Source organism: Mustela nigripes, unplaced genomic scaffold (genome assembly GCF_022355385.1).
Source record: "Mustela nigripes isolate SB6536 unplaced genomic scaffold, MUSNIG.SB6536 HiC_scaffold_148, whole genome shotgun sequence".
Taxonomy (NCBI): Eukaryota; Metazoa; Chordata; class Mammalia; order Carnivora; family Mustelidae; genus Mustela; species Mustela nigripes.
In genome coordinates this window covers 9,385,368-9,413,101 of record NW_026739562.1, presented here as the reverse complement: position 1 = coordinate 9,413,101, position 27,734 = coordinate 9,385,368, and the positions used below count along the sequence as shown (strand labels likewise).

Sequence of the window (27,734 nt, the reverse complement as noted above, 5' to 3'; positions counted from 1 at the left end):
CCAGTGACAACTGGGATAACATTTTGGTGTAGACCCTTTGTTCTCAAACGTTTTGTTTATTTCTAGAATTAGGATATGCTACATGGTGTTTTTGTAATCTGATTGTTTTTATTCTACCTCACACAGCTAATCAGTATTTTCACGTGTCATTAAGTATTCTACTACAAAATTCTTTTTTTTTTTTTTTTTAAAGATTTTATTTATTTATTTGACAGAGAGAGATCACAAGTAGGCAGAGAGGCAGGCAGAGAGAGAGAGAGAGGAGGAAGCAGGCTCCCTGATGAGCAGAGAGCCCGGATGCGGGACTCGATCCCAGGACCCTGAGATCATGACCTGAGCCGAAGGCAGCGGCTTAACCCACTGAGCCACCCAGGCGCCCTACAAAATTCTTTTTAATAGTTAACCTAGTACAGTTTTATTCAACCAGTCACATTTGTGACCATCCGGATTGTTGCCAGTTTCTTCCTCATACCTATAAATATCCGTACACCTCTACTATATTTCTGAGATAAATTCTCAAAACTGTAATTGATTAGTCACAACCTATGCACATTTTTAAGGCTTTTGGTGGTATTTCCAAATTCTCCTGTAATGTTCAAAACTGTTTTTATCCACATAAGGAAGGGCTTAGATTTCCCTGTTCCTGTTCTTGAATTCTGAGCCCGCAGATTCAGTGAAAGTTACACTTTTCTTTTCTCTTTAACCATCAGCATTTTTGTACTGTTAAATCTTTGGGTAGATATTTTTGCTACCCTAAAATTAAGGTGTGTAGCCTTTATGTATATATGTTGCTTTCTGTGTGTGCCCTTTGTAACTGTGTTTTTTTTGTTTTGTTTTGTTTTAATTTTACCTCCACCCAGGGTGCCTGGGCGGTTCAGTGGGTTAAAGCCTCTGCTTTTGGCTCAGGTCATGATCCCAGGGTCCTGGGATCGAGCCCCGCATCGGGCTCTCTGCTCAGCAGGGAGCCTGCTTTCCTTCCTCTCTCTCTGCCTGCCTCTCTGCCTACTTGTGATCTCTGTCAAATAAATTAAAAAATAATAATAATAATTTTACCTCCACCCAAACTTTGTTACCATCACTAATCGCTATGTATGGTCTCATCCACCCCACCCGTCATGTACAGGTGATCTTGGGAGCTGGTCAGCTCATTCAAGACCAGCAAGACCTACTACACCGAACAACTCCTCTACTCTTGTCTTATTATCTCATTAAGTGGGGAAGTCAATGCTTGGCAACTGATGTTCCAGTTGACACACTGTGAGTTTCATTATTTCGTTATTTTTAAAATAAAGTATGAGTTTGGTTATTTTTTTTCATTGTCTTAAAAAAAATTGTAAACATTATGCAGTTCCATGATTTGCCTATAAAATTCAGAGCGTTTAGCTGCTTCGATTTCCAAAGGTTGAAGGCAGTTTATAAAAAGGACCAAAATACTAGATATACATTATTATATATGTGGTTTTCTGAAAAGAAAAAATGTTTATTCTTAAGTGGAAATTGAAAACATACACAATTGCTAAAATTTGTTATTTCTAAGAAACTGTTGAGAGAGTTTTACGCTAACTACCCATTTTTTAATGCTTTTTCTAAAATTGATGTGGAGTTGACACAACAATGTTACATGAGTTTCAGGTGTACCATTATTGTGTGTGTGTGTGTTTAATATAAAGATAAATCCTGTTGAAGGCCAAATAGATGAGGTCACAGGGCAAGTTAGACCCCACACAAAAACATACTAGTTAGGAAAGGTAGGCCAAGCTGCTTTATAACCAAAAGAAAAAGGAGAATCTATTACTTAGAAGAATTACACTTTCAGTAAGATAAACTATCTTCTTTGGTAATATGCTTTCCATAGAGCTTTTATGTACAACTTACTAACAATGTCATTGGGAGACTCGTAATAATATTTTTGTAGAACTGCTGTATTTTTCTCTGTTCTCAACAGGGAGTCCAATCTCCAACACTTGTCAGTGCTGGAACTGACGGACTCTGGTGCTATAATGGCAAATAAGTTTGGTAAGGACTAGACTGTGTGAATTTGATTATAAATTTGGCGTTTATTGGGTATTCATTAAACAGATCCTTTACCACTTCTGCTGCTTTCATTTGGGGAGGTTCATAAGCAAGCTGTGGCCTGAGGGCTGCAAAAGGGAGTCCATGAAACCCCAGGCAGCCCAAATCAGGCATAAACTAAGGGTATTGCATATATAAACATATATATGGGGGCACCCAGGTGGCTCAGTCGTTAGTCTGCCTTTGGCTCAGGTCATGAACCTGGGGTCCTGGACTCCCAAAGACACTTAGGTATAGTGAAATCAGTGAAAAGAATAAGGAATGAGTGCACTGTTGATTTAAATGGCTTTTTATTGCATTTGTATAGTACTTCATACTTTATAACTGCTTTTACTTATATTGCTGTTGCTTACACCCATGATGCATTTTATATTTTGAAATAATAAATGTTATTTATTTGAAGTGTGAAATGAGTTAGTAAATCATCTTAGTTGAAAATTGACTCTACTATCACAAATTGACGATTGTCATAACCTTTTCTTTTTAAGTATCTAGCCCTCAGACAGTTGTGGAATTATTCTTCCAAGAAGTTGCAAGAAAACATATCATATCTCATCTCTTCTCTCAACCAAAGGCACCTCTGAGCCAAACTGGGTTGAATTGGCCCGAGATGATTACTGCAACTACCAATTATTTACTGCAGCTTTTGTATCCTTTTATTTAAAAGCCAGTTAGGGGCTTCTGGGTGGTTCCATAAGTTGGCTAAGTGGCCAGCTCTTGACTTTGCCTCAGGTCATGATGTCTGGGTCCTGGTATCAAGCCCTGCGTCAGGCTCCGCCCTCAGCAGGGAGTCTACTTGAGAATTCATTCGCTCATCCCTCTCCCGCTCCTACCCTGACTCACTCACTCTCTCTCTCTCTCTCTCATAAATAAGTGAATCTTAAAAAAAAATAATAAAAGCCAGTTAAAAATGTGTTTTCTGTCTAAATAGCCTAAGGCTCTTATTCTCCCTGTATAATGAAGATTCTTATTGAGATTGGGTGCTTAAAACCTAGATCTCTTTTGAAACATTATATGTCCTCAAGTATTTATTGAATGGCTCTGTATCTCAGACACTATGGTAGAAGCTGGGCGTCCAGTGGCGTCACCAGTATGTACAGTGTATCAGAGTTGGAAGTGGTTGCCCAGGGTTGAAATACATGGTTTAGCCATAGTTAATTGAGTTCTGAGTTAGGTGACTAGGCTTCTAGTATATAACCTTCAAACCATGTTTGTCTAATATAAGAACATGTGCTCTGCCACCTTCTCTTTACCTTCTTTTTAAAAAATTAAGTCAATTTGGGGAGGGTATGTGCTATGGTGAGTGCTGTGAAATGTGTAAACCTGGTGATTCACAGACCTGTACCCCTGGGGCTAATAATACATTCATGTTTATTTAAAACTTAAAAAATTATTTATAAATAAATAAATAAAAATTAAGTCATTGCGTGGACTTTGATGTCCAATATGTGTGTGTATACACACATACACGTATGTATGTTTGCCAAAAAAGTTAAAAAATCTCCTTATCCAGTGACTAGATGGCCTAGCAATCCCGGGTGTCTCTTTCTGGAATGTTTGATGGGAAATTGTCAGTATGTACAATTGCAGGTGAGTGCTATTGAATATTTCAGGTTTAATCATTCTGGTAAAGAATGGGATTTCAGAAATTTTTTTCTGTGTAAATGTTATCTACACTTTAACCGGCTAATAATAAGAACCACAATAATTTAAACTTGAGTGTACCAAAACATGCCCCAGAGACATTTTCTTTACTTCTTTCTTGACATGTCATTCCTAGTGTATTTTTTTTTTCTAGAGTATCTTGTTTTGCTTGTTTAATCCTGTTAGGTTCTCTTTATACTAAAACAAACACACCATTGTCTTCCTATAAATCCTTTAAAGGAATCTAGTCATTAAACCAGTAAATACAAAAGTTGAAAATTGTTAAGTCAGAAAAGTGTTTGTGTGTTTACATGTAATGGTGTTATTAGAGTCCTGTTTTTTTTTTTTAAGTATCTAACCTAATACAAGAGTAAATTAACAGGATTAGATTTTAATTTCCAGATGATTTCAGGAAATACGCCTTTTGTGTTAATTGTCTGTCTTTTTCTGTCTTTGAAGAACTTGGGAGTGGTTATCTCCTTATATTTGTTTTCTAATCAGAAAGCACCTTTTATGCCTTTAAGGATTATATTCAACTGCTGCGTCCCTGGTGTCAAGTCAATGTTGGTTCCTGTCGATTTATGCTGGGACGATGCTACCTGGTTACAGGAGAGGGACAGAAGGTAAATTGCATTTGAATGATGAACCAACTTCAGTGCAAAGAGGACACAGTCTCCATTTAACTAGGTTAGAGGGATGGGAGGCGTGGAATCCTCTAGATAAGAATAAAGACGATTAGTACCAGCAAGAACCATATGGGGGTTGTTCAGCTTTCATGTGCTTTGCAAATTAGTTAGAACATGGGAAAGCATGAAGAAGGCATTAAAACCCTTTTGCCTCTGTGTTGGTGTTTTTAGGGATGAATTTTGTAAATCAAATTTATTACTCAGTTACATGTTTTCATCATATACTTTTTTAATTTTATGCTGCTTTCTCATCCTCATTATGGAAGTTTACTTTTTTTTTTTTTTAAGATTTTATTTATTTATTAGACAGAGATCACAAGTAGGCAGAGAGGGAGGCGGGGCTTCCTGCCGAGCAGAGAGCCTGATGGTGGGGCTCTATCCCAGGACCCTGAAACCATCGCCTGAGCCGAAGGCAGAGGCTTAATTAACCCAAGCCACCCAGGTGCCCCAAAGTTTACCTTTCTGATTTGTTCCCTGACATCCTGTTTATGTAAATTTTCAAACATGCAGGAAAGTTTAAACACTTAAAATAAACAATCATATACTCACCACTCAAATTCTACAAATGTTAACATGTTACTATGCTACTGTATATTTATCCGTCAATTTTCTTATTAAAGTTAACTTTTTAATAGCATTTAAGTTAAAAAGTGAGATAAGTTAAAGAAAAATATTAAATAATGTGTCAAATAGAATTTAGAATGGCAGACATTGTAAATGTAGCCAAGTCTTAATTTTTCTTTTTTGGCTTTCCTTTAGCACCTGAAACCAGCCTGCCCTTCCCCCACCCCGCGCTCCCCTCCCCTATCCTCCACACCGGTGACTTAAGCAGCTAGAACAGTTCATTGTAAGTCATTTTGTATTCTTTTATTTCTCCAGGCTCTGGATTGCTTCCGCCATGCAGCATCTGAGGTGGGCAAAGAGGAGTTCTTGGATCGCTTGATTCGCTCAGAGGATGGAGAGATTGTGTCCACCCCCAAGATGCAGTATTATGATAAGGTACATTATGATGTAGTTTGGTCCTTCTTAAACCACCCTGTGTAAAAATGTATCTGAAATCATTGTTTTGATATTTGGGAAGAAAAGTAATGTAAAAACTTAATCATTCCCTGAACTTCCAAGAGAAGAGAAACGAATTTGCCTGGAGAAATTAAAGAAATGTGTATTTTAATAAAATAGGTGAGTGTTTCTAACTTAAGTGAAATTCCCATCATGATACCAGTTTATTAGCGTGGTCATCAGAACTTTATTGACACTAGTCTTGCCTAAAGCTCAAGGAATTAACTTGGAATACTGTATTTAGCCTTAGTTTAAGATTTGGACCTCGCTGTCCCTCCTGACCTTTCTTCCCATCAGTGTTTTCTCTGGTCATTTAGTTCTAGAAAGAGTGGTGTGCTTACTATCTCATGCAAGCCAGGCGTACACTCTGTTCCCCTCAAGACCTTTCTACCTGCTATTCCCCTTTTCCCAGAGAGTCAAGCCTCAAGCCTCATTTCATTGAAGTCTCTGTGTCTGTCACCACAACATTTAACCATGCTTGATGTTTAAGCTTTAGGTAACTATTTGTTGTTACCTGTTATTTCCCACCAAAAAGAAAAATGCGACAGAGACAGGCATAACCATTTGGTTCCTTGCTTGTAAAAGAGACAGATGATTTTTTTTTTTTAAAGTGAGCTCTGTATCGCTTCTCGGCCTTTTGGCTAAGATCAAGTGTAAAGTGAGCTCTGTACCCATTGTGAGGCTTGAATTCATGACCCTGAGATCAAGAGTTACATGCTATACTGACTGAGCCAACCAGCACCACAAGATAGATGAATTTTTACTGAAATAGATTTATAGCTCTTAATAACCATCCACATCCTTCTGATGAAATTATTTTGAATTCAAAGGATTTTTTCAAGATTTATTTTATTTATTTATTTTGGAGAGAGAAAGCACATGAGCAGGGTAGGGATGCTGAGCAGGCTCAGCATGGAGCCTGCCAAGGGGCTCAATCTCACGACCCTGAGGTCATGACCTGAACTGAAATCAAGACTTGGTCACTTAACTGACTGAGCCACCCAGGCGCCCCAGGGTTTTTGTTTTTAAGTAATCTCCACACTCACTGTGGGGCTCAGACTCAACAACCCCAAGATCAAGAGTTGCACACTCCACCGAGTCAGCTGGTCACCCCTAATTCTAAGGATTTTTAATCGAGGCTGGCTAGATTTGAGGAATTGATAAATCCCCTGAAATTTTGTGCAAAATGATGCTTGTATTTTTTCTGTGGAGAAGTTCTGTAGCTTTCATCACAAGAAACTTACTGATTCAAAAAACATGAAAAATCACTGCTCCAATGGACCCCAAAGCGGGCCTTGGGAAGAAAATACTAGAACTCTCACAAAAGAATAAATTTAGATATGCTAATGTTTTGGGCGCCTGGGTGGCTCAGTCGGTTAAGCAGCTGCCTTCAGCTCAGGTCATGATCTTAGGGTCCTGGGATCGAGCCCCACATCGGGCTCCCTGCCTAGCGAGCAGAAGCCTGCTTCTCCCTCTCCCACTCCCTCTGCTTATGTCAAATAAATAAAATCTAAAAAAAAAAAAAAAAAAATGCTAATGTTTAATATAAGGATCAACTCTGGTGCTCTTATGTGGTCCTTTACCACGTGGTCACTTCTCATTTAGTTTCAAGGTAGATGATCTGAAGAGAGAGGGAGGGTGTCACAGCTGGGACGTGCATTTAGAGGAGCATCTACGCTAGTCCATTCAATTTCAGTAAATTATGTTTGCCCAGTTAAATTGATTTACACATGATATTGCTTCATTTTAATAAAAATCACCTCCACAATTTTTTTAAAAATTCCTTCAGAGAAGCCAGACTAAGAAAGTACAAGCAAATGAGGACAATATAGGGCTGATACTTCTCCCTTTGATACAGGCTCTTCATCAGCCATATTGCAAGGTAAAAACAGTAACAGTCTATAATCAGAACTGACAAGAATCAACTGATAACAGTTGGACTTCTCAGGAATACTATTTTAAAATATATAAGTAAGTGTACCTTGAATTAAAATGTCAACTCAAGATAATATGAAACCATGAAAATTATTGGGCACATGAGTGGCTCCATAGGTTTGAGTGTCTGCCTTTACCTTTGACATGATCCCAGGGTCCTGGGATCGAGTCCCACGTGCGGCTCCCTGCTGAGCTGGGAGTCTGCTTCTCCCTCTCCTCCCCTCTGCTCCTGCTCTCTCTCTCTCTCTCTCTCTCTCTCAAATAAATAAATAAATAAATAAATAAAATCTTTTAAAAAAAAAAGGAAAGAAAATTATCAAGGCATTAAATGTATCCTAATCACCTGTAATGAGTATGAATTGGTTACAACTACTTTGAAAAACTGTTGGGGGGTGCCTGAGTGGCTCAGTTGGTTAAGCATCTGCCTTTGGCTCAGGTCATGATCCCAGGGTCCTGGGGTCTATTCCACATCAGGCTCCCTGCTCAGTGGGAAGCCTGCTTCTCCCTCTGCCTGCTGCTCCCCTTGCTGTGCCATCTCTCTCTCTCTAACAAATAAATGAGTAAAATCTTTAAGAAGAAAAACTTAATATTTACTAGCTGCAATCATTGATACACCCTATGACCTAGTTATTCCAATTCTGACTATATCCAGAAACATGTACATATTTACCCAAACGATGTGCAATTATGATCCAGGCAGGTATTTATAAAACTCATACACTGGAAATTCAAGTGTCCATTGACTGGATGGATCGATAAATTATGGTATATTCTTTGAATGGACTACCACAGCAATGAAAGGAAATTGTGCATATAATAATAGATCAGTCTTATAAACATGTTAAGCAAAGTAAGAGAAACACAAAAAAATACATACCATAAGATTCGATTTCCATGAAATTAAAAACGGAACAAGTAAAAGTCAGAAGAAGCTGGAAGGAGTCATCTGGGAGCTTTGGAATGCTGTTATGTTTTAATTCTTATTTTAGGTGCTTGTTACATGGATATGTTTACTTTATGAACATTTAATCAGCTGTGTATCTAGAATTTATGTACATTTCTAAATATACGTTATATTTCAAGAAAAAGTATAAAATAAAAACTAAGCACCCAAAACAAAAAGGTGTTTTATACTATTAATAAAGAAAAGAATAAATAAGTACTAATAAAAATAATTCAAAATGATTTTTATCTATTTCATCTCTATAAATTCATATGCTGAGTGTGTTAAAATAAATTAGAGAGCTGTGTGTACATAAGTATAATACATGTGCACATGTGTACACAGACATTGTTAATAGAGTGGGCAATCAAAAAAGTTTGAAGAGCACTGTACTATCTTGTTTAGAAATGGATTATCTCAAACATTATTCTCTTCAGGGGTTTATAAGGCTATGGTGGCAATTTATTTTCTGGGCTTTAAATTCATCTGTGACCTAAACAGTTACTAGGAGTTACTACTTTAGTTACTAGCTACTAGAAGTTACTAAATAGTTACTAGCAGTGAAATATAGTGTGTTCCTTTAACAAATACTGAGTACCCACTGTGTACTAAACATCGAACGTAAAAGACCCAATAGGAAATTTTACAGCCTGTTATTTGACAGTAGAAAGTCTTTATTTATTTATTTGTTTGTTTGTTTGTTTAAAGTAATCTCTACACCCACCGTGGGGCTCAAACTCACGACCCTGATATCAAGAGTCGCATGCTCTTCCGACTGAGCCAGCCAGGCGCCCCTAAAGGAAAGTCAAATAGTAACCAAATAATCCTGTCTTGTAGTCAACGTCTTTGATTTAATCTTCATCTTAACTAGTTATCTGATTAATTCCTATTTCAGTTTGAAGTGCACTACCATATTAATTTTAATGGAAACTCCTGTTTCTCCTCAGGTTTTGCGTCTACTAGATGTTGTTGGCTTGCCTGAGCTGGTTATTCAATTGGCTTCATCAATATTAACTGAAGTAGGTGGTGACTGGAAAAGTCAGGTAAGAACTAACTATAATCTAGTTATTTCCCTTGGGATTTGGCATGGACGTGGCATTTTAATTGCCATTGTTCTTTTTCCCTTTATTTGACATTTAGGCTACCTTGAGGACATGCATTTTCAAACATCATTTGGATTTGGGTCACAATAGCCAAGCATATGAAGCCTTAACCCAAATTCCTGATTCTAGCAGGTAGTCAAGCTCAGTCTTTTTTAAAGACAATTTACCAGCCTTGTTTAATCCACTGAGACAGTTTGTCCTCATGTCCCTTTTTTTTTTTCCTCGTAGGCAGTTAGATTGTCTGCGGCAGCTGGTGGTAGTTCTTTGTGAACGCTCACAGCTACAGGATCTTGTAGAGTTTCCTTATGTGAATCTGCATAACGAGGTAATTTTAGTTGTCCGCTGATGACTGGACACAGCTGTGGCAGTTGTCATGCTCCCTACTAACTTTGATATCTGATTGCTTCCCCTTTGTTAGGTTGTGGCAATAATTGAATCACGCGCACGAGCTGTGGACCTTATGACTCACAATTACTATGAGCTCCTCTATGCCTTTCACGTCTTTCGCCACAATTACCGAAAGGGTGAGCAGTTGAAGCCAATTTGTTAGGGGCAACTTTAGCAGTTTAATCATGTTTTATAAAAATGCTGTTGACCTAAGTAATTTTTACCTTATTTTCACCACTGAATGAGTGTTCTCTATAGGCGTTTGGGGAAATTATGTTTATTTACAAGATTAGCTTCACCCTTTTGAGGATTACCTGCTAGCCTTAAAGACATGCACTTATCCCATTCTAGAACATTCTTTAGGAATCTTCAGTGAGATGTCATTCTATCTATATCTTCTGTCTGATATTAAAAGAAATGCACTTTTACTAGAGGCATCTGGAATTTTTGTGGCTGGCTTTGAGTTCTTGTGCCAGCTTGCTATTGCCCGTATCTTATTGCTGATTGTTTTGAGAGTAAGTTGTAGACTCTTGTTTCGATATATAAATGCTTGAGATGCATTTGCTAAGGACGTTTTCTTAGATAACCTCAATACAATTATCAGATTAAGGAAATAAAACTAATTTCATGAATTAACTATAAATATGCTAATGTGATTTTTTTTTTTAATAGCACATTCCTCCCATACTGTCCTTATCCCCTGATCCAGAATCACATATTACATTTATTTGTCATGTCTTTAGTCTCCTTTAATCTGGAGCAATTCTTTTAGTCTGACTTTGCCTTTTGATGTCTTTGATATTTTTGAAGAGTACAGACAGGCCAGTCATTTTTGTAGAATGTATCTTAGTTTGGGGGCGCCTGGGTGGCTCAGTGGTTTAAAGCCTCTGCCTTCAGCTCAGGTCATGATCCCAGGGTCCTGGGATTGAGCCACACATTGGGCTCTCTGCTCAGCAGGGAGCCTGCTTCCCCCCTCTCTCTCTGCCTGCCTCTCTGCCTGCTTGTCATCTCTGTCAAATAAATAGATAAAATCTTTAAAAAAAGAAAAAAAGACTGTATCTTAGTTTGGACTTGTATGATGATTAATGAAGTCTTTATCAGAACAGCTAAAATGGGGGTGCCTGGATGGCTCAGTGGGTTAAAGCCTCTGCCTTTGGCTAGGGTCATGATCCCAGGGTCCTGGGATCCAGCTCCATGTGTCGGGCTCTCTGCTCACTAGCGAGCCTGCTTCCCCCTCCCCTCGCCTCTGCCTGCTTCTCTGCCTACTTACGATCTCTGTCTGTCAAATAAAATCTTTAAAATAAAAAAATTTAAAAAAAGTAAAATCTTTGAGATGGAGAAAAAAGAAAGAACAGCTAAAATGCAAAGGGATTGATGTCTGTTTTAAGATCACATTTTACGAGATAACCACTGTGGATTTCCCTTGGAACTAGTAATATTTTTTACCGTTTTCACTCAGAGAACTTTTCATAAGGTTTATTGCTGATTTTCATTGAAAGAATAGATGGAAGTAATTAATAAACCTTATTCTTAATTTTCCTAATGGTGAAACATGTTTGCATGTTCCTTATATTCTTGACTCACACAGAGGGGACATGTAGATAATTAAAGATCTCTCACTGTTTTTACAATAGCAATATCCATTACATCAACCTGGTCACTTTAGTTGGAAGTACCTGTGTGGCTCAGTCAGTTAAAGCATCTGCCTTTGGCTCTGGTCACAATCTTTGGGTCCTGGGATGGAGCCCTACATCAGGCTTCCCACTCGGTAGAGAATCTGCTTCACCCTCTCTCTCTCTTCCTCCACCCCTGCTTGTGCTTTCTCTCTCACAAATAAATAAATAAAATGTTAAAAAAAAAAAAAAAGACCACTTTAGCTGAATTAATATTCAGATCTTTCTGGAGCAAGACTTGTGCTTCTAAAAAAATGTCTTAATATGGCAGGCACTCGGAAACATTTGTTGATGGGGGAAAGTCAAGTCAATTTCTTTTTTTTTTAAGATTTTATTTATTTGACAGAAAGAAAGAGCACAAGCAGAGGGGATGGCAGGTAAGAGGAGAGAGCAAAGCAAGCTTCCCGCTGAACAGAGAGCCCGACACGGGGCCGTCCCAGGACCCTGGGATAGTGACCTGAGCCGAAGGCAGACGCTTAACTTACTGAGCCACCCAGGCACCCCGTCAATTTCATTTTAAGTAAAATTATATGAATTTTAAAACTGTTGGAATGAAAAATACTTCCATTTAAAAACTAAAAGAAAGGGGCGCCTGGGTGGCTCAGTGGGTTAAAGCCTCTGCCTTCAGCTCGGGTCATGGTCCCAGGATCCTGGGATCAAGCCCCGTGTCGGGCTCTCTGCTGGGCAGGGAGCCTCCATCCCCCACCCCCGCCCGCCTGCCTCTCTGCCTATTTGAGATCATTGTCTGTCAAATAAATAATTTTAAAAATCTTTAAAAAAAAAAAAAAAACTAAAAGAAATGTTAAATGCCGTTTGGTTTCTGGAGTCTCATGCTGCCTCAGAACAAGATGTTTTTCAGTATCTCACTCAGCCCGTGTGACTCAAGTATTGTAAAGATAATTCATTCATGAGCAGAGCATCCAAACATTTCTTGGCTGCACTGGGTGGAATTAGGTAAAAATGTGGCTGAAACTAGGACTCTAGTCTTTTGTACTATCTGGGAATGTAGTATCTAAAAGAAGTAGGGGCACCTGGCTGGCTCAGTTGGTAGAGCTTACAACTCTTGATCTCAGGATCATGAGTTCAAGCCCCATGTTGGGTGTTGATCACTTTTAAAATGAATGAGTGGGGCGCCTGGGTGGCTCAATTGGTTGAGCGACTGCCTTCAGCTCAGGTCATGATCCTGGATTCCCAGATCCAGTCCCACATTTGGCTCCCTGCTCAGCAGGGAGCCTGCTTCTCCATCTGACTTTCTTCCTCTCATGCTTGCTCTCTCTCTCAAATAAATAAAATCTTTAAAAAAAAAAAATGGAATGAATGAATGAATATCAGAAATAACATTTACAGATTTTTCTTTTTTTAATTGTAATAAAATCCACATAAATAACAACCAATTTTTAGTGTTCAGTAGTGTTACGTATATTCACATTACTGTGTAATCAATTTCCTCTTGCAAAATGGAAACACTAAACTCATTAAACAACTTCCCATTTCTACTTCCTCCAGCCCCTAGCAACTATCATTCTACTTTCTGTCTCTGTGAATTTGGCTACTGGAATCATATCTTATTTGTCTTTTTGTGACTGGCTTATTTCACTTAGCCTAATAATCTTCAGAGTTCATCCATGTTATAGTATGTGACAGAATTGCTTCCTTCTTCTTTTATATGTATATGTCACATTTTGTTTATCCATCCATCAATGGACACTTGGATTGCCCCCATCTTGGCCATTATGAGTAATGGCTGCTGTGAACAAGGGCATACAAGTATCCCCTCAAGACCCTGCTTTCAGTTTTCAGGCTTTATGCCCAGAAGTGAAATTGCTGATCACAAGGTAGTCCCATTTTCAATTTTTTTTTTTTAATTTTATTTATTTGACAGAGATCACAAGTAGGCAGAGAGGCAGGCAGAGAGAGAGAGAGATGGAAGCAGGCTCCCAGCTGAGCAGAGAGCCCGATGCGGGACTCGATCCCAGGACCCTGAGATCATGACCTGAGCCGAAGGCAGCTGCTTAACCCACTGAGCCACCCAGGTGCCCCCCATTTTCAATTTTTTGAGGATCTGCCCTACTGTTTTATATAACCGCTACATCAATTTACATTCCCACCAGCAGTGTACAGTGGTTCCAGATTTTCCACATCCTCACCAACACACGATTTTTGTGTGGTTTTAAGTTAAATCAGTTTTGTTTTACGTTTTAATATTTGGTAAGTATAACAAAGTTTCTAAAACTTTTTTTTTTTTTTTAGATTTTATTTTTTAAGTAATCGCTACACCCAACATGGAGCTGAAACTTGAAAGCTGTATGCTGTTCCGAGCCAGCCAGGCATCCCTCTAAAACACATTTTTGAAATTCTGATGTTTAATTTATTATTGCCTCCTAGCTGGTACAGTGATGTTTGAGTACGGAATGCGTCTTGGCAGAGAGGTTCGAACTCTGCGGGGACTTGAGAAACAAGGCAACTGTTATTTGGCTGCTGTTAACTGTTTACGACTTATTCGTCCAGAATATGCATGGATTGTACACCCAGCATCTGGTGCAGTGGTATGAAAGCTTTCCACCTTGGAGTTTGGGGATCATTTCACTTAACTTGGCTTGGTCCTTTTGAAACTATCACCTCGTTTTGTTCCATTTTGTTTAAAATTTCTGCTGGGATATTTATGAACTTCATCTATTTTTGCAGCAATTCCTTTGTTATATATTACCACCCCTTTAGTTCTCAAGTTTAGAATTATTGTTGGAAGAAGTACTTGCAGAATGGTTTTGAGTTAAACCTAATTTCAAGCAAATTACTTAATTTTTTGCTACCCAATTATCCTCTTGTATAAAATAGGGATGATCATGGTGATGATGATATCTGCCTTATAGGATTGTTTGGGTATTAAATGAGGTAATTCATGTAGAGTGCTTAGAACAGTGACAGTGCCTGGCCTGCAAAAAGTGCTCAGTAAATGGTAGCTGCTTTTATTTCATTCATTTTTGTTAATTCCATCTACACATAACTGTTTTACACTTTTAAAAAGTGCTGATGGCGTCATATATGTGCAGCTACTCATGTTGTATATCATTCGTGCATGTACTAGGCTGTTTCCCAGGGTCTGTGGTGGAGAATATAACTCTGGAACCAAGGAAGGTCAGGTGCTTTATATGGAGGTTAAGTCAACATCCTTAGACCCAGTAACTGTTAGAACTAGCTAAGTGGGTCAACTTGGCAAACAACTCCGTAGTTACAGAACCTTTGTAAGTGCCATGCTAGTTGAAATAAACATAATTTATGTAGAGAGAATTTAAGCATGAAAGCTCTGGATCACAAATACTGAGTTAGTAATATCGAAATTAGATACAGATGACCCTTGAGTAACACAAGTTTGAACTGTGCAGGTCCACTTACACACAGTTGTCTTCAATAAATGGAATAATGTAGGGGCACCTGGGTGCCTCAATCAGGCGCCAGACGCTTGATTTCAGCTCAAGTCATGATCTCAGATTCATGAGGATGAGCTCCGTGTTGGGCTCAGCGCAGCGTCTGGTTGTGATTCTCCCTCTCCTTCTCCTTCTGCCCCCACTCACACATCCTCTGTCTAAATAAATAAATTTTTAAGGAATCTTTTTAAAAATGTAAATGTATTTCTCTTACAATTTTTTGAATAACATGTTCTTTTCTTTAGCTTCCTTTATTGTGAGAATACAGCATATAATACAGATAACATAAAAATATATGTTAATGAGAGTTTATGTTCTTGGTAAGGCATCCAGACAACAGCAAGCTATTACGTATTAAGTTTTTGGAGGAGTCAGAAGTTATATGCAAATTTTCAACTATGTAGGGCATTGGCATCCCTAACCCTCATGTTGTTCAGGGGTCAACTTATACTAACTTTTCAACTTTTCATTAACTTTTAATTACTTGTTTTGTCTTCTCAGTATGATCGTCCTGGAGCATCCCCTAAGAGGAATCATGATGGAGAATGCACAGCTGCTCCAAGTGAGTTGGGGGTCTCCTGTGGATTCTTGGCTTAAGCAGTAATTATGTAGTTGTGTTATAGTATTATCTGTATTAAATGTGTGGTTTTATATAGTGATTGTAACATGTAGAGCAATGTAAAAATACTGTAACGTTTCTTTTAGCTTATTTTCAGTATTTTAATCTAAAAATTATCTGGTTGCTCTTTGAAAACTTCATATGGCTATATGAGGAATGAAAATGCTTTAAAAAGAGTGTTGTTTGCAGTATTTAAATCAGCATAGTATCAAACTTGTTTCAGCAGGCTCCTTGGATATCACCATGGAGACATGATATTCCTCCTTAAAGAGCTTGGGCTCTAGGACACATCAACCCTAATACTGCTCTGGGGTTGGACACACCAACCCTTAATTCTGCTTCTCTCACTGTGGGCATGTTCCTTTCTTTCTGACCCAGTAACAGCATTTCTGAGTTGTAATAGTTAAATGAAATTCTGTGTACAACACATTGTAAGCATCTCAGCTGCAGCTGTTTTTACTGGAGTAGCTTGATTTAACCGAGCTGCATGCTGGAAGCAGGGCTGTTGCTTTATTTTTAAGTTCACTTTTACGGAGCCCTCCTTCTTCCCACCGCCATTTCCTTCCGGTGCCTTTGGAATTGACATTGAACTACTTAATGTGTAGTGGGAATTGACAGGCTAAGTTAATAGGCAGTGATGATAGACACTTCCTTTGCACTTTGGGAATCGAACATATTTTCCTTTGGTTTCTAGCCAATCGGCAGATTGAAATCCTGGAACTGGGCGACCTCGAGAAAGAGTGTTCCTTGGCCCGCATTCGCCTCACTCTAGCTCAGCACGACCCATCGGCAGTTGCGGTTGCAGGTAGTCACACGGCAGTCTGGGGACACAGACAGCAGGCTAGACACGGTGTGCTAGACCAGCATGCCAGACAGGCCAAGCGCCTCTCCCTGCTCCTTGGAGAGACCTGTCCCCAGAGGCTACTTCAGGTCACTGGCAGGCACCAGTTGCCACTAAAATAACTCTTTTTGATTTCCACAGGAAGTTCATCAGCAGAGGAGATGGTCTCTCTCTTGGTTCAGGCTGGCCTTTTTGACACTGCCATATCACTCTGTCAGACCTTTAAGCTCCCCTTAACACCAGTCTTCGAGGGACTTGCTTTCAAGTATGTTTAAAATTGTCTTTCTGTTGTCTTCATTTTCTAATGCAGAAATATTGCACTGCTGCCCAGTGTGAACCAGTGGTCACAGCCAGTTGTGCTTTGAAGAAGTGTTTTTTCTAGCCCACCACGATGACTTTTTAAAATTTCTTTTAGTTAATTATAATTTTTTTTAAATCTTGATTTATAACTTCTCTTGAGAAGTCAAAAATTTGGCATCCCTAGCCCCACATTCCCCCAAGATAGTAGGATATGTGGTCCAAATAGTGGTGTCCTTTTTAGAAAAGGCATATCTTCTCTTCATTTTAATAATGCCTTGTACCTAAATATTAAACTTTCAGAAATTTTCCTTTGGAAGTAAATGACCCCCTAACACCAGTGGCCTTGCAGGTCATTCATTTGTGTGGTTCTGAGGAAGGTGCAGCAGACTGGAGCTAAAGTTATCATCTCATCTCTGGTTTTGGTAACAAAAGAATGTGGTTCTTTTCAGCAAGTCAGTTTACCATGTGTGGAAACGTTTTCATTGCAGATGCATCAAGTTGCAGTTGGGAGGCGAGGCGGCGCAAGCAGAAGCCTGGTCCTGGCTAGCAGCCAATCAGCTCTCATCTGTCATCACCACTAAGGAGTCTAGGTACAGCCCTGGTGCTCATCCGCCCCAAAAGGGCTTACCCTCCAAATACTTCCCTCATGCACCCAGTTAGTGTCTACTGAATGCACTTCTGCTTCTTTAGAACCCTTTTCTAACCTTCACCTTCAGAAAACTTCCCTCCCTTTAATAGAATTTACGATTTCTCTTGCACAGCTTGGTGCTTTAGAATTGGAACATTTTACAATTTGGAGGTGCTCTGACATTAGTTTTCAATCCCTAAATTAGCACATCAGTATCACTACTAAAATACAGGTACATCACCCTCATCTTCTAAAACAGAGCTTCTACATGAGTCTAATGCTTGATTGGGGTTGGAAACAGTGATCTGAGCCAGTTTCTTTGTTTTAGGGATCTGGAACAAAGAAGTTAGTTGAATTGTGTAGTCAACTAAAGATGTAGTTAGTGGGAGAGAAATAGAATCCAAGTCATTTGGTTTCTAATACTATCCCTAAACCACACTGACCCTAATAATATTAGTTGCCATTTAGTTATATTACCAATTCAGTTGTGAGTCTCTAAAGATTTTTTTTTTCCTTATAAATACATGCTTTGAATGGTGCTATAAATATCTGTTAAGAATCTAGAACTCGGGGCACCTGAGTGGCTCAGTTGGTTAAACCTCTGCCTTCAGCTCAGGTCATGATCCCAGGGTCCTGGGATCGAGTCCCACATCAGGCACCTTGCTCTGCGGGGAGAATATTTCTCCCCTCTCCCTCTGCTACTCCTCACTGCTTGTGCTCTCTCATTCTGCGTCAAATAAATAAGTAAAATCTTTAAAAAAAAAAAAAAAAAAGAATCTAGAACTCATTAGTCCCTTCTGCTTTCTTCAAGTGCCACAGATGAAGCATGGCGACTATTATCGACTTACCTGGAAAGGTACAAAGTCCAGAATAATTTATATCACCACTGTGTAATCAACAAGCTGTTGTCTCATGGAGTGCCTCTGCCTAACTGGCTTATAAACAGTTACAAGGTAAATGGTATCTTAATTTGTACAGAGTAAGAAACTGATGTTTACAATTAAGAATAAATTTCATGAGATGATTAAAAAGAAAAGGTGGTAATTTATGGATATATACTGACCTATGCTTTGGGCAGCTTCTCAGTGTTAGTTAAGTACACTAAGAATAGCTTAACTTTAATTCCGTATGGAGTACTGGGTGTTTAGAATTAAAGTTCTGCAGGTTAGTGATTAAATTAATGCCTGCTTATTTGCTCACAGAACAATGAGTATATACTTAGAACAATGACTATATGTGTGACACAGTATTTACTGTTACTCAAAAAATTCACAGAAGTGAGTAGAGTAGTTTTCAAAACTAAAACAGGGTTTAAGTTTTTGTCAAAATTGGATTTTTGGACTGCCTACCTCAGAATTAGTTGGGTAGTGGGCTTCTTCAAATACAGATTCCTGAGCCCCATTCCACACTTTAACATTCAGATTAATCTGTAGCTAGGATCTGGGATCTGTATTTTAACAAGCTTGTAATTTGATACAGTGCATGCTTAAGTTTGAAAACTATATCTGAAATACATTGGGTAGGGTAGGGAAAGAGACTGTAAAGCTTAAAATCAGGAAAGTTTATCTCCTTTGGGGGGGGGGGGTGTTACTTGTTTAAGTTAGAAAGTAGAAAAGGCGGTTAAGCTGGTAAAAGGACTGTGATCAAATCAGAATATAGAAAGCGTTATTGCCTAATTAGCAGAGCCCTTCCAAACCAAAGTTGTAATCACTTTTGTTTCACCCTGAGTTAAACAAATTTAGCTCAGGTTTGTTTTTTTGTTTGTTTTAATTTTATTTATTTATTTGACACACAGAGAGACAAAGAGAGACAGAGACAAGCAGGGGGGTAGCAGGCAGACAGGCAGAGGGAAAAGGAAAAGCAGGCTCACTGCTGAGCAAGAAGCCCAATGTGGGGCTCGATCCCAGGACCCTGGGATCATGACCTGAGCTGAAGACAGACACTTAACCGACTGAGCCACCCAGGTGCCCCTAACTCAGGTATTTCAAGTTGATAATTCTTTAAACTTCTTTTGCATTTGTCATTCATATATTTCTGAGGATAATATGAACATATTGCTCTTCAGTATTCAGTATTTCTGAGAAGGTATGTTAACTTTTACTACTACTGTGGAAACTGAAGTAGAAAAGTGTTAAATAAAATGCGTCTAGGATTCCTTGGTGGCTCAGTCATAATTATCTGTCTTTGGCTTAGGTCATGATCCCAGGGTCTTGGGATCCAGTTCTGTGTTGGGCTCCTTGCTCAGCAGGGAGCTTGTTTCTCCCTCTCCCTGCTTGTGCTCTTTCTCTGTCCTCTCTCTCTCTCTCTGTCTGACAAATAAAATCTTTAAAAATTTATAAATAAATAAAGTGTGCCTTAGATCACAAAATAGGGCAGGAAGGCCACTTAACAAGATAAAGTCTCACAGGGTACCCAGAAGTGACTGGGCTCTTAGGAATCCAGCCCTTATCCCAAGATAAGGAAACTCAAATGCTCATTTACTTATATTGAGAAGTATAAATGCCAGGGAATTAGACACACAGCATTCTTCAGTTATTGCCTAGGTAACATGGAAATAGGTAGATATTCGTAATCTCTGACTTTTTACAGAAGGTTGATGCTGCTGAGTTGCTCCGTTTGTACTTAAACTATGACCTTTTAGAAGAAGCTGTGGATTTGGTTTCAGAATATGTAGATGCTGTATTGGGGAAAGGACATCAGTACTTTGGAATTGAGGTAGGCATGTATGCATGTTTCTTTTTAATTGTGACTTTATCTTCCTAATAAAGTCAGGATGTGAAAGTAAATTGAACTATAGGATAGTGGATTTAACCTTTACTCTTTGTAGTTATACGACTAGTTTTCTCCACAATCAGGAACCGACACTGTAGGGGTCTCCAGTTTCCCATTTATAAAACGGGAATACATTTCACTTTTCTCCATCAAAGGAATATAGCTTTAGTTAGTATTTGGAGGAGTTAAGTAATTAAAAACAAAGTGTTCTTTTCTGTGTGCCAAAGACTATGCTGAGTTTCTGTCAGTGTTTTCTCGTTTAATCCTTACAGCCACCTCTGAGAGATTGTTTTAACCCTTTTTTTAAACGCATGAAGAAACAGAGACTCAGAGGTTAAGTAAGTTGCCTAAGTTCACACAGATGGTAAATAGAAAAACCAGGTCTAAAATCTAGGTCTAGTTAACTACAAAGCTAAGCTCTTAAGCTACCTCGGGAAAGTATTGAGAACTCTGAAAGGTGAGCTTTCTCTTTCTCAAACTTTTTTCCCCAGATAATTGGAATTAAGTTTCAGACTGTAAATAGTCTCATTCATTGACATTAAGAATTTTTTTTTAGTTCATTTTTCCTCATTAGGCTTTAGGGCTCCTTAAAGACAAGAGGCGACATGAATTTAAAAATACATATGAAAATAAATAAATACATACATACATACATACATACATACATACATTTGATTTAACTGAGAAAAGGACAAGTTTCCCAGTTGAAAAGAGAAGCAAGGTGGGGAGGAGGGGTTGTACACTTGTGTGTCCGTATGCGTGTATGTGCAATTTCTTATTGTAAAAAAAAAAAATAAAGAATTTTATGTTATTCAAACCCGTGAAACTAACTGCCCAAAAGAAATGGTCCGCTTTTGAGATGTTCTTCAAATAGTAGATATTTTCCCTTTCAGTTTCCACTGTCTGCAACAGCTCCAATGGTGTGGCTCCCTTACTCTTCTATTGACCAGCTTCTGCAGGCTCTGGGAGAGAACAGCGCCAATAGTCACAACATTGCCGTAAGTCTGTCCTCTCGTGAGGCATGGATCTTCCCTAAGCCCTTGTACTACCACTTACTCCTAGAGCTTGCTCTTCAGTTCTCAAGGATTAAGGGGAAAGCAGAAGCCATTTGTTGCCCTTAACATGCTGGCCCAATCCCTTTACAAAATGATTAGTTAAGCCAGATGTAGCCTCTCTGGTTCTCAGAAGACAGCTTGTAATGCTTTTATTAAAATACGGGGGTGGGGTGGGGGGGTCACTGTGTGATGGGCATTTAGGAGGGCATATGCTGTGATGAGCACTGGGTGTTACAGGCAACTAATGAATCATTGAACACTATGTCTGAAACTAATGATGTACTATATGTTGGCTAGTTGAATTTAAATTTAAAAAAATACTGGTGTGATTTGCATGTTTAGAAGACTCATTGGGATAACAGGATTGGGGTACTGCATTTAACAGAGAAGTCGGATTTTATCAGTAGTCACAGTGCAGACCCCTGTACTGAATGTTGAGTAAATGAAGCAGAGCGGCGAATATCATTATAAGGGGGAGGCTGGTTGATGAAATCAAGAGTGCTTAAAAACTTTTGTCTTTTTTTAGTCCTTGACCTATTCTATAACAATTCCCTTCTTTTCTCCTACAGCTATCCCAGAAAATACTTGACAAATTGGAGGACTACCAGCAAAAAGTTGATAAGGCAACACGGGATTTATTATATCGTCGGAACTTGTGATCCGGACGGTTGCTTAGCCTTTGTAACCGCTTGGTGCCTCTTAGGGCTTAAGACTTTACCCTACAGGAAGCCTGTATTCCAGGACAATTTTTATACCTGTAAATGATGTATACAACATCACGTCTGCATTCTGCGCAAGAGAGGAGGGCAGATGAATCACAGAACCTGTGCTTGCTGGCGGTGCTAACACAAAATTTCTGGTTTTCAACCTTGGTCTCAAACAGCTGCTTTTGTATATGATTCACAAGCTTTTTTAGAGTTTCTATTTTTTTAAACTACCGAAGACATTCTTTATCTGCAAATTAAAACCCACCCTCACTTTCCAAAATAGCTGACGGTGGTTGGTTGGTTGTAGCTCCCCACCAGAAGCTGTCACTGCAAATCCTTCCATTCTTCCCTGTCACTTTTTGTATTTCAATGGAGTTATTTTGGTCCAGAACTGACATGTATTTTCTGTATTGCAAACAGAGGCTAATGATTTTGCATACTCTTTTCATTATTTATTGTGGAGTTTTTGTATGATCCTCAATAAAGTATTAAATAATTTGCATAGATTAAACCTAAAATGATGACCAGCTGTCAAAGAAGATACCTTATTTTGAATCTGGTTCTGAGGCTAAAGTTGAGTAAACTCTTAGCTAAGAAAAAAATTGGAAATTTTATCTAAGAATAACCAATTTTGAAGGTAAATTCTGTTAACTTGTATGATTTATGATAATCAAGCCGGACTTGATCATACTACTTGTGTAATAATGTATTGGACCAAAATATAAACTTTCCTGGTCAGATTCAGAAGTCATGCCCGCAAATTTTGGGGAAGGTGAAAAACAAAATCTTGGATTTTATTCTGTATATTAAAATTTATCTTTTAAGGAAATGATCTGTATATTGCTTATATGCCCTTTGACCTTTCTTGAGTTTTCCATAGCCTTTACTTTTTATACTGTCAATACCATATTTACATTATATATTTTAAATAACAATGTGAGCTTCACTGTGGTACCATTTACTGGTAGATAACTGAGATATATGGTTCTTTGTTCATTTTAGCTGTGCCATGATTAATACGAAGTGTTTGATGAAATGAGCAACTGGGAAAGCCCTTACCCTGCCAGAGCTCTAGAAACCTGTAGTTTCTAACTTTGGCAAGAAATATATATATAATATACTTATATAACCAAATATACACATAGAAAACCAAGAGAAAGATCTCACAGAACATGTATCCACACTCACTATGTACCCTGATGTTTTCATGAGTCTAATAGACCCTAACCCATAGTCTGAAAAATAATCAAATCCTCTTTGAGCCATTTTGGAGAACAAGAAGTATTTTGAGCCTGGTCCTGTTCCAGAAACTTACCCACTTGTGTTGTTCATGGTGGCAGTTCACACGACCCTGACCAGTTTTTCCTGTTGTCAGTATTTTGATTCAAGACCTAACCCATCCTGGAGCCAACCCAGCTGTTCTTCCATTTTCTTCCACCTTCTTCACTTTGGTCCCAACCAGAGCGGAAGGTAGAGATACTTTCACTAAACTTCTCTCTCTGCTTGAGGTCTGCGTTTTTGTTTTCCCAGACCATGTGATATATTTCAATAGCTCATAACACCGCTATTTTTTTTTTTTTTCACTTCAAAATTTTCTGATTACAGAGTTAAAAGAGCTCCCTCCTGTGGTCGCTGTGGCAGCACATTGGAACAACACAGAGAAGATTAGCATGGCCCCTACTTGAGGATGACACACAATTTAATGGAGCAATCCACCAAAAAAAAAAAAAAGGAAAAAAGAGCTCCCTACTTTTTTAGTACTTAGCTACCATTATGGGTGCCTCCATGGAGCTGCCAACTCTTGATCTCAGCTCAGGTCTTTTATCTCAGGGTTTTGAGTTCAAGCCCTGCATTGGGCCCCCCACTGGTTGTGGAGCCTATCTAAAACTGAATGAATGAATAAAAGATAGATAAAAATAAAGGGGTGACTCTAAGAGCAAAACTTCAATTTTTGATGTAACAAGATACAACAGATCAGGTCCCCACCTTACCAACCTGTGACAATAAGATGGCACCTGTGAATAATAGAATTTATGACAAACGAGTTTCATATTGACCATTCTTACCAGGTTTATAACTGATTTTTGTGACCTGCCAAGAAAGCCAATGTGTTCTGCAAACCATGTCGTGCAGTGTCCACAGTGCATTGTCACCACTGCCATTCGTCCTTGCTGCCACACTTGAGAGTCCTATGCTTGAAGGTCAGCTCTCACCAGTTCACTACTGGTTTTTCTTTCCCCATTCCGAATCCCTCCCAAAGTCCATGCTGTGTTGTCTCCTAAATCTCCACTGAGCACTTAGGGGTAAAGAAAAACACAGACTTAAAAAGCAAGATCTGGAAGCTTATACAAACCACAAAGATTAATCCCCATAGATCCCATTCTTCGACCACCTTTCAGTTGCCAGCCTGCTCTGGTGTGCCTGACACCAACATTCCTCTTGCAGAGAGAAATGTAAATTTATTTTTAAAAAAAGATTTTATTCATTTATTTGTCAGAAAGGGAGAGAAAGCACACAAGCAGGCAGAGAGGCACGCAGAGGAGGAGAGAGAGGCAGGCTCCCTGCTGAACAAGGAGCCCGATGCAGGACTCTGCCAGAACCCTGGGATCATGACCTGAGCTGAAGGCAGCAGCTTAACCCACTGAGCCATCCAGGCATCCCGAGAGAAATGTACATTTAAATGGAATTTCTATTTAATTAGTCAACAAAGGGAAAAAGTCTCTCACATGGTAGGTAACAGAATTTACACAACTTACCTCAACCCAGTACATTGTTTTCTACTAGAACACAGTATATCAGAAGGTTCTAATGTGTCCTTTAACCTTCACAGTTCTTTCCAATTTTGTCTGTACCTAGAAACTGATAGCCCTATAATACTGTTCTTTCATAAATTGAGACCTTATTGTAATAGGTAACTCAACACCAAGCCAGAAGAAGGTAACTTTCCACGTCTGCACAGAACTCCACCATCAAAGGACCAATTTTTGTTCAAATGACCCATGCCACCCTGTATAAACAAAAATATATATCCCAGTAAATGAGGTTTGATGGTTTAAATGAACTTATTTCTGTAAAGTACACAAGATCAAATAATGTAGTATTAAAAAAAATGTAGTATAATAATATTTTGGGGCCCTAGGTTGGCTCAGACAGAGCATGTGACTCTTGACCTTGAGCCTAGATATGTGCAAACTTTACTGTAAAGAGCCAGGTAATAGTTCAGGATTTGTAGTCTACATACGGTCTCTCTCATATATTCTTTGAAATTTGTTTGTAGAATCCTTTAAAAGGCCTGATTTAGCTGTAATTTGCCCACTCCTCCTCAAGATCCTTAACACCTTCTCTGAGGCCAATCAGCAAAATGTGTCCCCTTCAAAAGCCAGTGGTACCCAACCCTGGCTAAACATTAGAATAATCTAAAGAACATTATTTTCTTTTTTAAAGACTTTATTTATTCATTTATTTAAGAGAGAGTGAGCAAATGAGAGAGAGAGAGAGGAGGGGGAGGGAGAAAGACTCCCACTGAGCAGGGAGCAGGGCTCCATCCCAGGACTTGGGATCATGACCCAAGCCAAAGGCAGACACTTAACAGACTGAGCTATAGGTACCCAGCATAACCTAAAGAGCTTTTTAAAAAAATAATTGGGGGCACCTGGGTGGCTCAGTGGGTTAAAGCCTCGGCCTTCGGCTCAGGTCATAATCCCAGGGTTCTGGGATCGAGCCCCACATCAGGCTCTCTGCTCAGGGAGCCTGCTTTCTCCTCTCTCTCTCTGCCTACCTCTCTGCCTACTTGTGATCTCTGTCTGTCAAATAAATAAATAAAATCTTTAAAAAAAAAATAAATAATTGATAGGGGTGCCTATCTGGCTTAGAGGAGAATGAGACTCTTGATCTCAGGTCTTGAGTTCCAGACCCACGATGAGTGTAGAGATATTTAAAAAATAATAAATAGGGGCATGTGACTAGTTCAGTCAGAAGATCTTGTGACTCTTGACCTTAGGGTGGTGAGTTTTGGCTCCACATGGGGTATAGAGATCACTTAAAAACTTAAAAATAGGGGCGGCCTAGGTGGCTCAGTCAGTTAGGCATCTGCTTTCCACTCAGGTCCTGGGATGGAGCCCGGGATTGGACTCCCTGCTCAGTGTGGTGAGCTTTTCCCTTTCCCTCTACCCCCCCTTGCTCGTGCTCTTTCCCATGCTCTCAAATAAAATCTAAGGGGAAAAAGAAAAAAAAACTTAAAAATAATAAACTTTAAAAAAAAATGTTTAGGGTACCTGGGTCGCTCAGGTCATGATCCCAGAGTCCCAGGATCCAGCCCAATGTCAGGCTCCTTGCTCAGCTGGCAGGCTGCTTCCTCCTCTCCCTCTGCTCCTCCCTCTTCTCATGCTCTCTCTTGCACTCAAATAAATAAATCTTAAAAAGATATCTTTAAAAAATATTTTACTTATTTATTTGAGGGAAGAGAGAGAGCATGAGCGGGGGTGAGGAGGAGCAGAGGGAGAAGAAGCTGGATCCCAGGACCCTGAGGTCTGGACCGAAGCTGAAGGCAGATGCTTAATCGACTAAGCCACCCAGGTGCCCCTAAATAAATACACTTTTTAAAATAAATAAATAGAAAGATAGATAGATAGATAAACAAACCAATGCAGGGCTCGATTCCAGGACCCTGGGGATCATGACCTGAGCTGAAGGCAGTTGCTTAACCAACTGAGCCGCCCAGGATCCCCTGGCTTGTGGCTCTTGATCTTGGGGTCCATGATGGGCATAGAGCTTATTTTAAGAGAAAAAAAATTGATATGGGCTCTGTACTCCCACCCCCAATCCTGATTTAGATTTTTATACTGCTTTAGCACTTGCTCTCCAGATGGTTCTATGAACAGTCAGGGTTGAGAACCCTGGTTATAAATATTACAGTTATTTCAGTCACCTCCAGAAATGTAAGTTCCCCCAAGGGAAAAACCTTTCCCGTTTCTGTGCACTCTGGTTTAGCTCATAATCTCAACTTGGTTCCAGCTGGTTATATAATAGCATCTAGACATCTGTATAAACAAAAGACTCATTAATAGTAATAATAGCTGAGGTGCCTGGGTGGTTCAGTCATTGAGTGTCCGCCTTCAGCTCAGGTCATGATCCCAGGGTCCCAGGATGGCCCTCGTTGGGCTCCCTGCTCAGTGGGAAACCTGCTTCTTCCTCTCCCATTCCCCCAGCTTGTGTTCCCTCTCTGGCTGTCTCTCTCTCTCTCAAATGAATAAATTAAATCTTTTTAATAATAAAAATAAAAAATAAATACCCATTAAAAATAATAATAATACTACCATATAATGATCGCTTCTTTTGTTCCTGGTACAAGGCAAAGATCTTAAAACTATGATCTCATTTAAACTTCACAACAACCCTATGAATACTGTTACTGGCACATTTTACAGTGCTGAAACAAGTTTATAGTTGTTAAGAAACTTGCCCAAGTAATCACATCTGGAAGGTGCTAAAACTGAGTTTTGAACCCAGACATTTGAACCCTATGTACAACTACTATATTTCTTCCTTTAAAAACAAAGGGGGGGGCACCTGGGTGGCTCAGTGGGTTAAGCCGCTGCCTTCAGCTCAGGTCATGATCTCAGGGTCCTGGGATCAAGTCCCACATTGGGCTCTCTGCTCAGCAGGGAGCCTGCTTCCCTTCCTCTCTCTGCCTGCCTCTCTGCCTACTTGTGATCGCTCTCTGTCAAATAAATAAATAAAAATCTTTAAAAAAAAATAAAAAATAAAAATTAAAAAAAAAGAAGAGGATATTATATTATACTGTTTGAGATTTTATTTATTTATTTGACAGAGAGAGAGACCAACCAGGGGAGAAGTAGAGGGGAAGGGAGAGGGAGAAGCAGGC

At 39.2% G+C, this 27,734-nt stretch overlaps 1 protein-coding gene and 1 non-coding gene across 2 annotated transcripts in view; both read left to right on the top strand.

Moving 5' to 3' along the window:
* LOC132008513 (nuclear pore complex protein Nup160) overlaps positions 1-22,785 on the top strand; it is a 52,124-nt gene extending 29,339 nt beyond the window's left edge. Inside the window, exons 18-36 of the mRNA XM_059387151.1 lie at positions 1,124-1,257; positions 1,946-2,016; positions 2,562-2,721; positions 3,594-3,663; positions 4,242-4,340; positions 5,283-5,402; positions 9,288-9,383; positions 9,481-9,575; positions 9,672-9,768; positions 9,862-9,967; positions 13,889-14,049; positions 15,430-15,490; positions 16,242-16,352; positions 16,530-16,653; positions 17,177-17,278; positions 18,128-18,269; positions 19,906-20,031; positions 20,982-21,086; positions 21,713-22,785. Of these exons, the coding sequence (XP_059243134.1) occupies positions 1,124-1,257; positions 1,946-2,016; positions 2,562-2,721; positions 3,594-3,663; positions 4,242-4,340; positions 5,283-5,402; positions 9,288-9,383; positions 9,481-9,575; positions 9,672-9,768; positions 9,862-9,967; positions 13,889-14,049; positions 15,430-15,490; positions 16,242-16,352; positions 16,530-16,653; positions 17,177-17,278; positions 18,128-18,269; positions 19,906-20,031; positions 20,982-21,086; positions 21,713-21,802 (2,070 nt within the window). The 3' untranslated portion in view covers positions 21,803-22,785. The remainder of the gene's footprint in view (positions 1-1,123; positions 1,258-1,945; positions 2,017-2,561; positions 2,722-3,593; positions 3,664-4,241; positions 4,341-5,282; positions 5,403-9,287; positions 9,384-9,480; positions 9,576-9,671; positions 9,769-9,861; positions 9,968-13,888; positions 14,050-15,429; positions 15,491-16,241; positions 16,353-16,529; positions 16,654-17,176; positions 17,279-18,127; positions 18,270-19,905; positions 20,032-20,981; positions 21,087-21,712) is intronic.
* A 679-nt stretch (positions 22,786-23,464) lies between these two features.
* Positions 23,465-23,572, top strand: LOC132008538 (U6 spliceosomal RNA). Its single transcript, XR_009401660.1, has one exon. It is a non-coding gene; the product is annotated as a U6 spliceosomal RNA (small nuclear RNA).
* Positions 23,573-27,734: the final 4,162 nt, after the last annotated feature.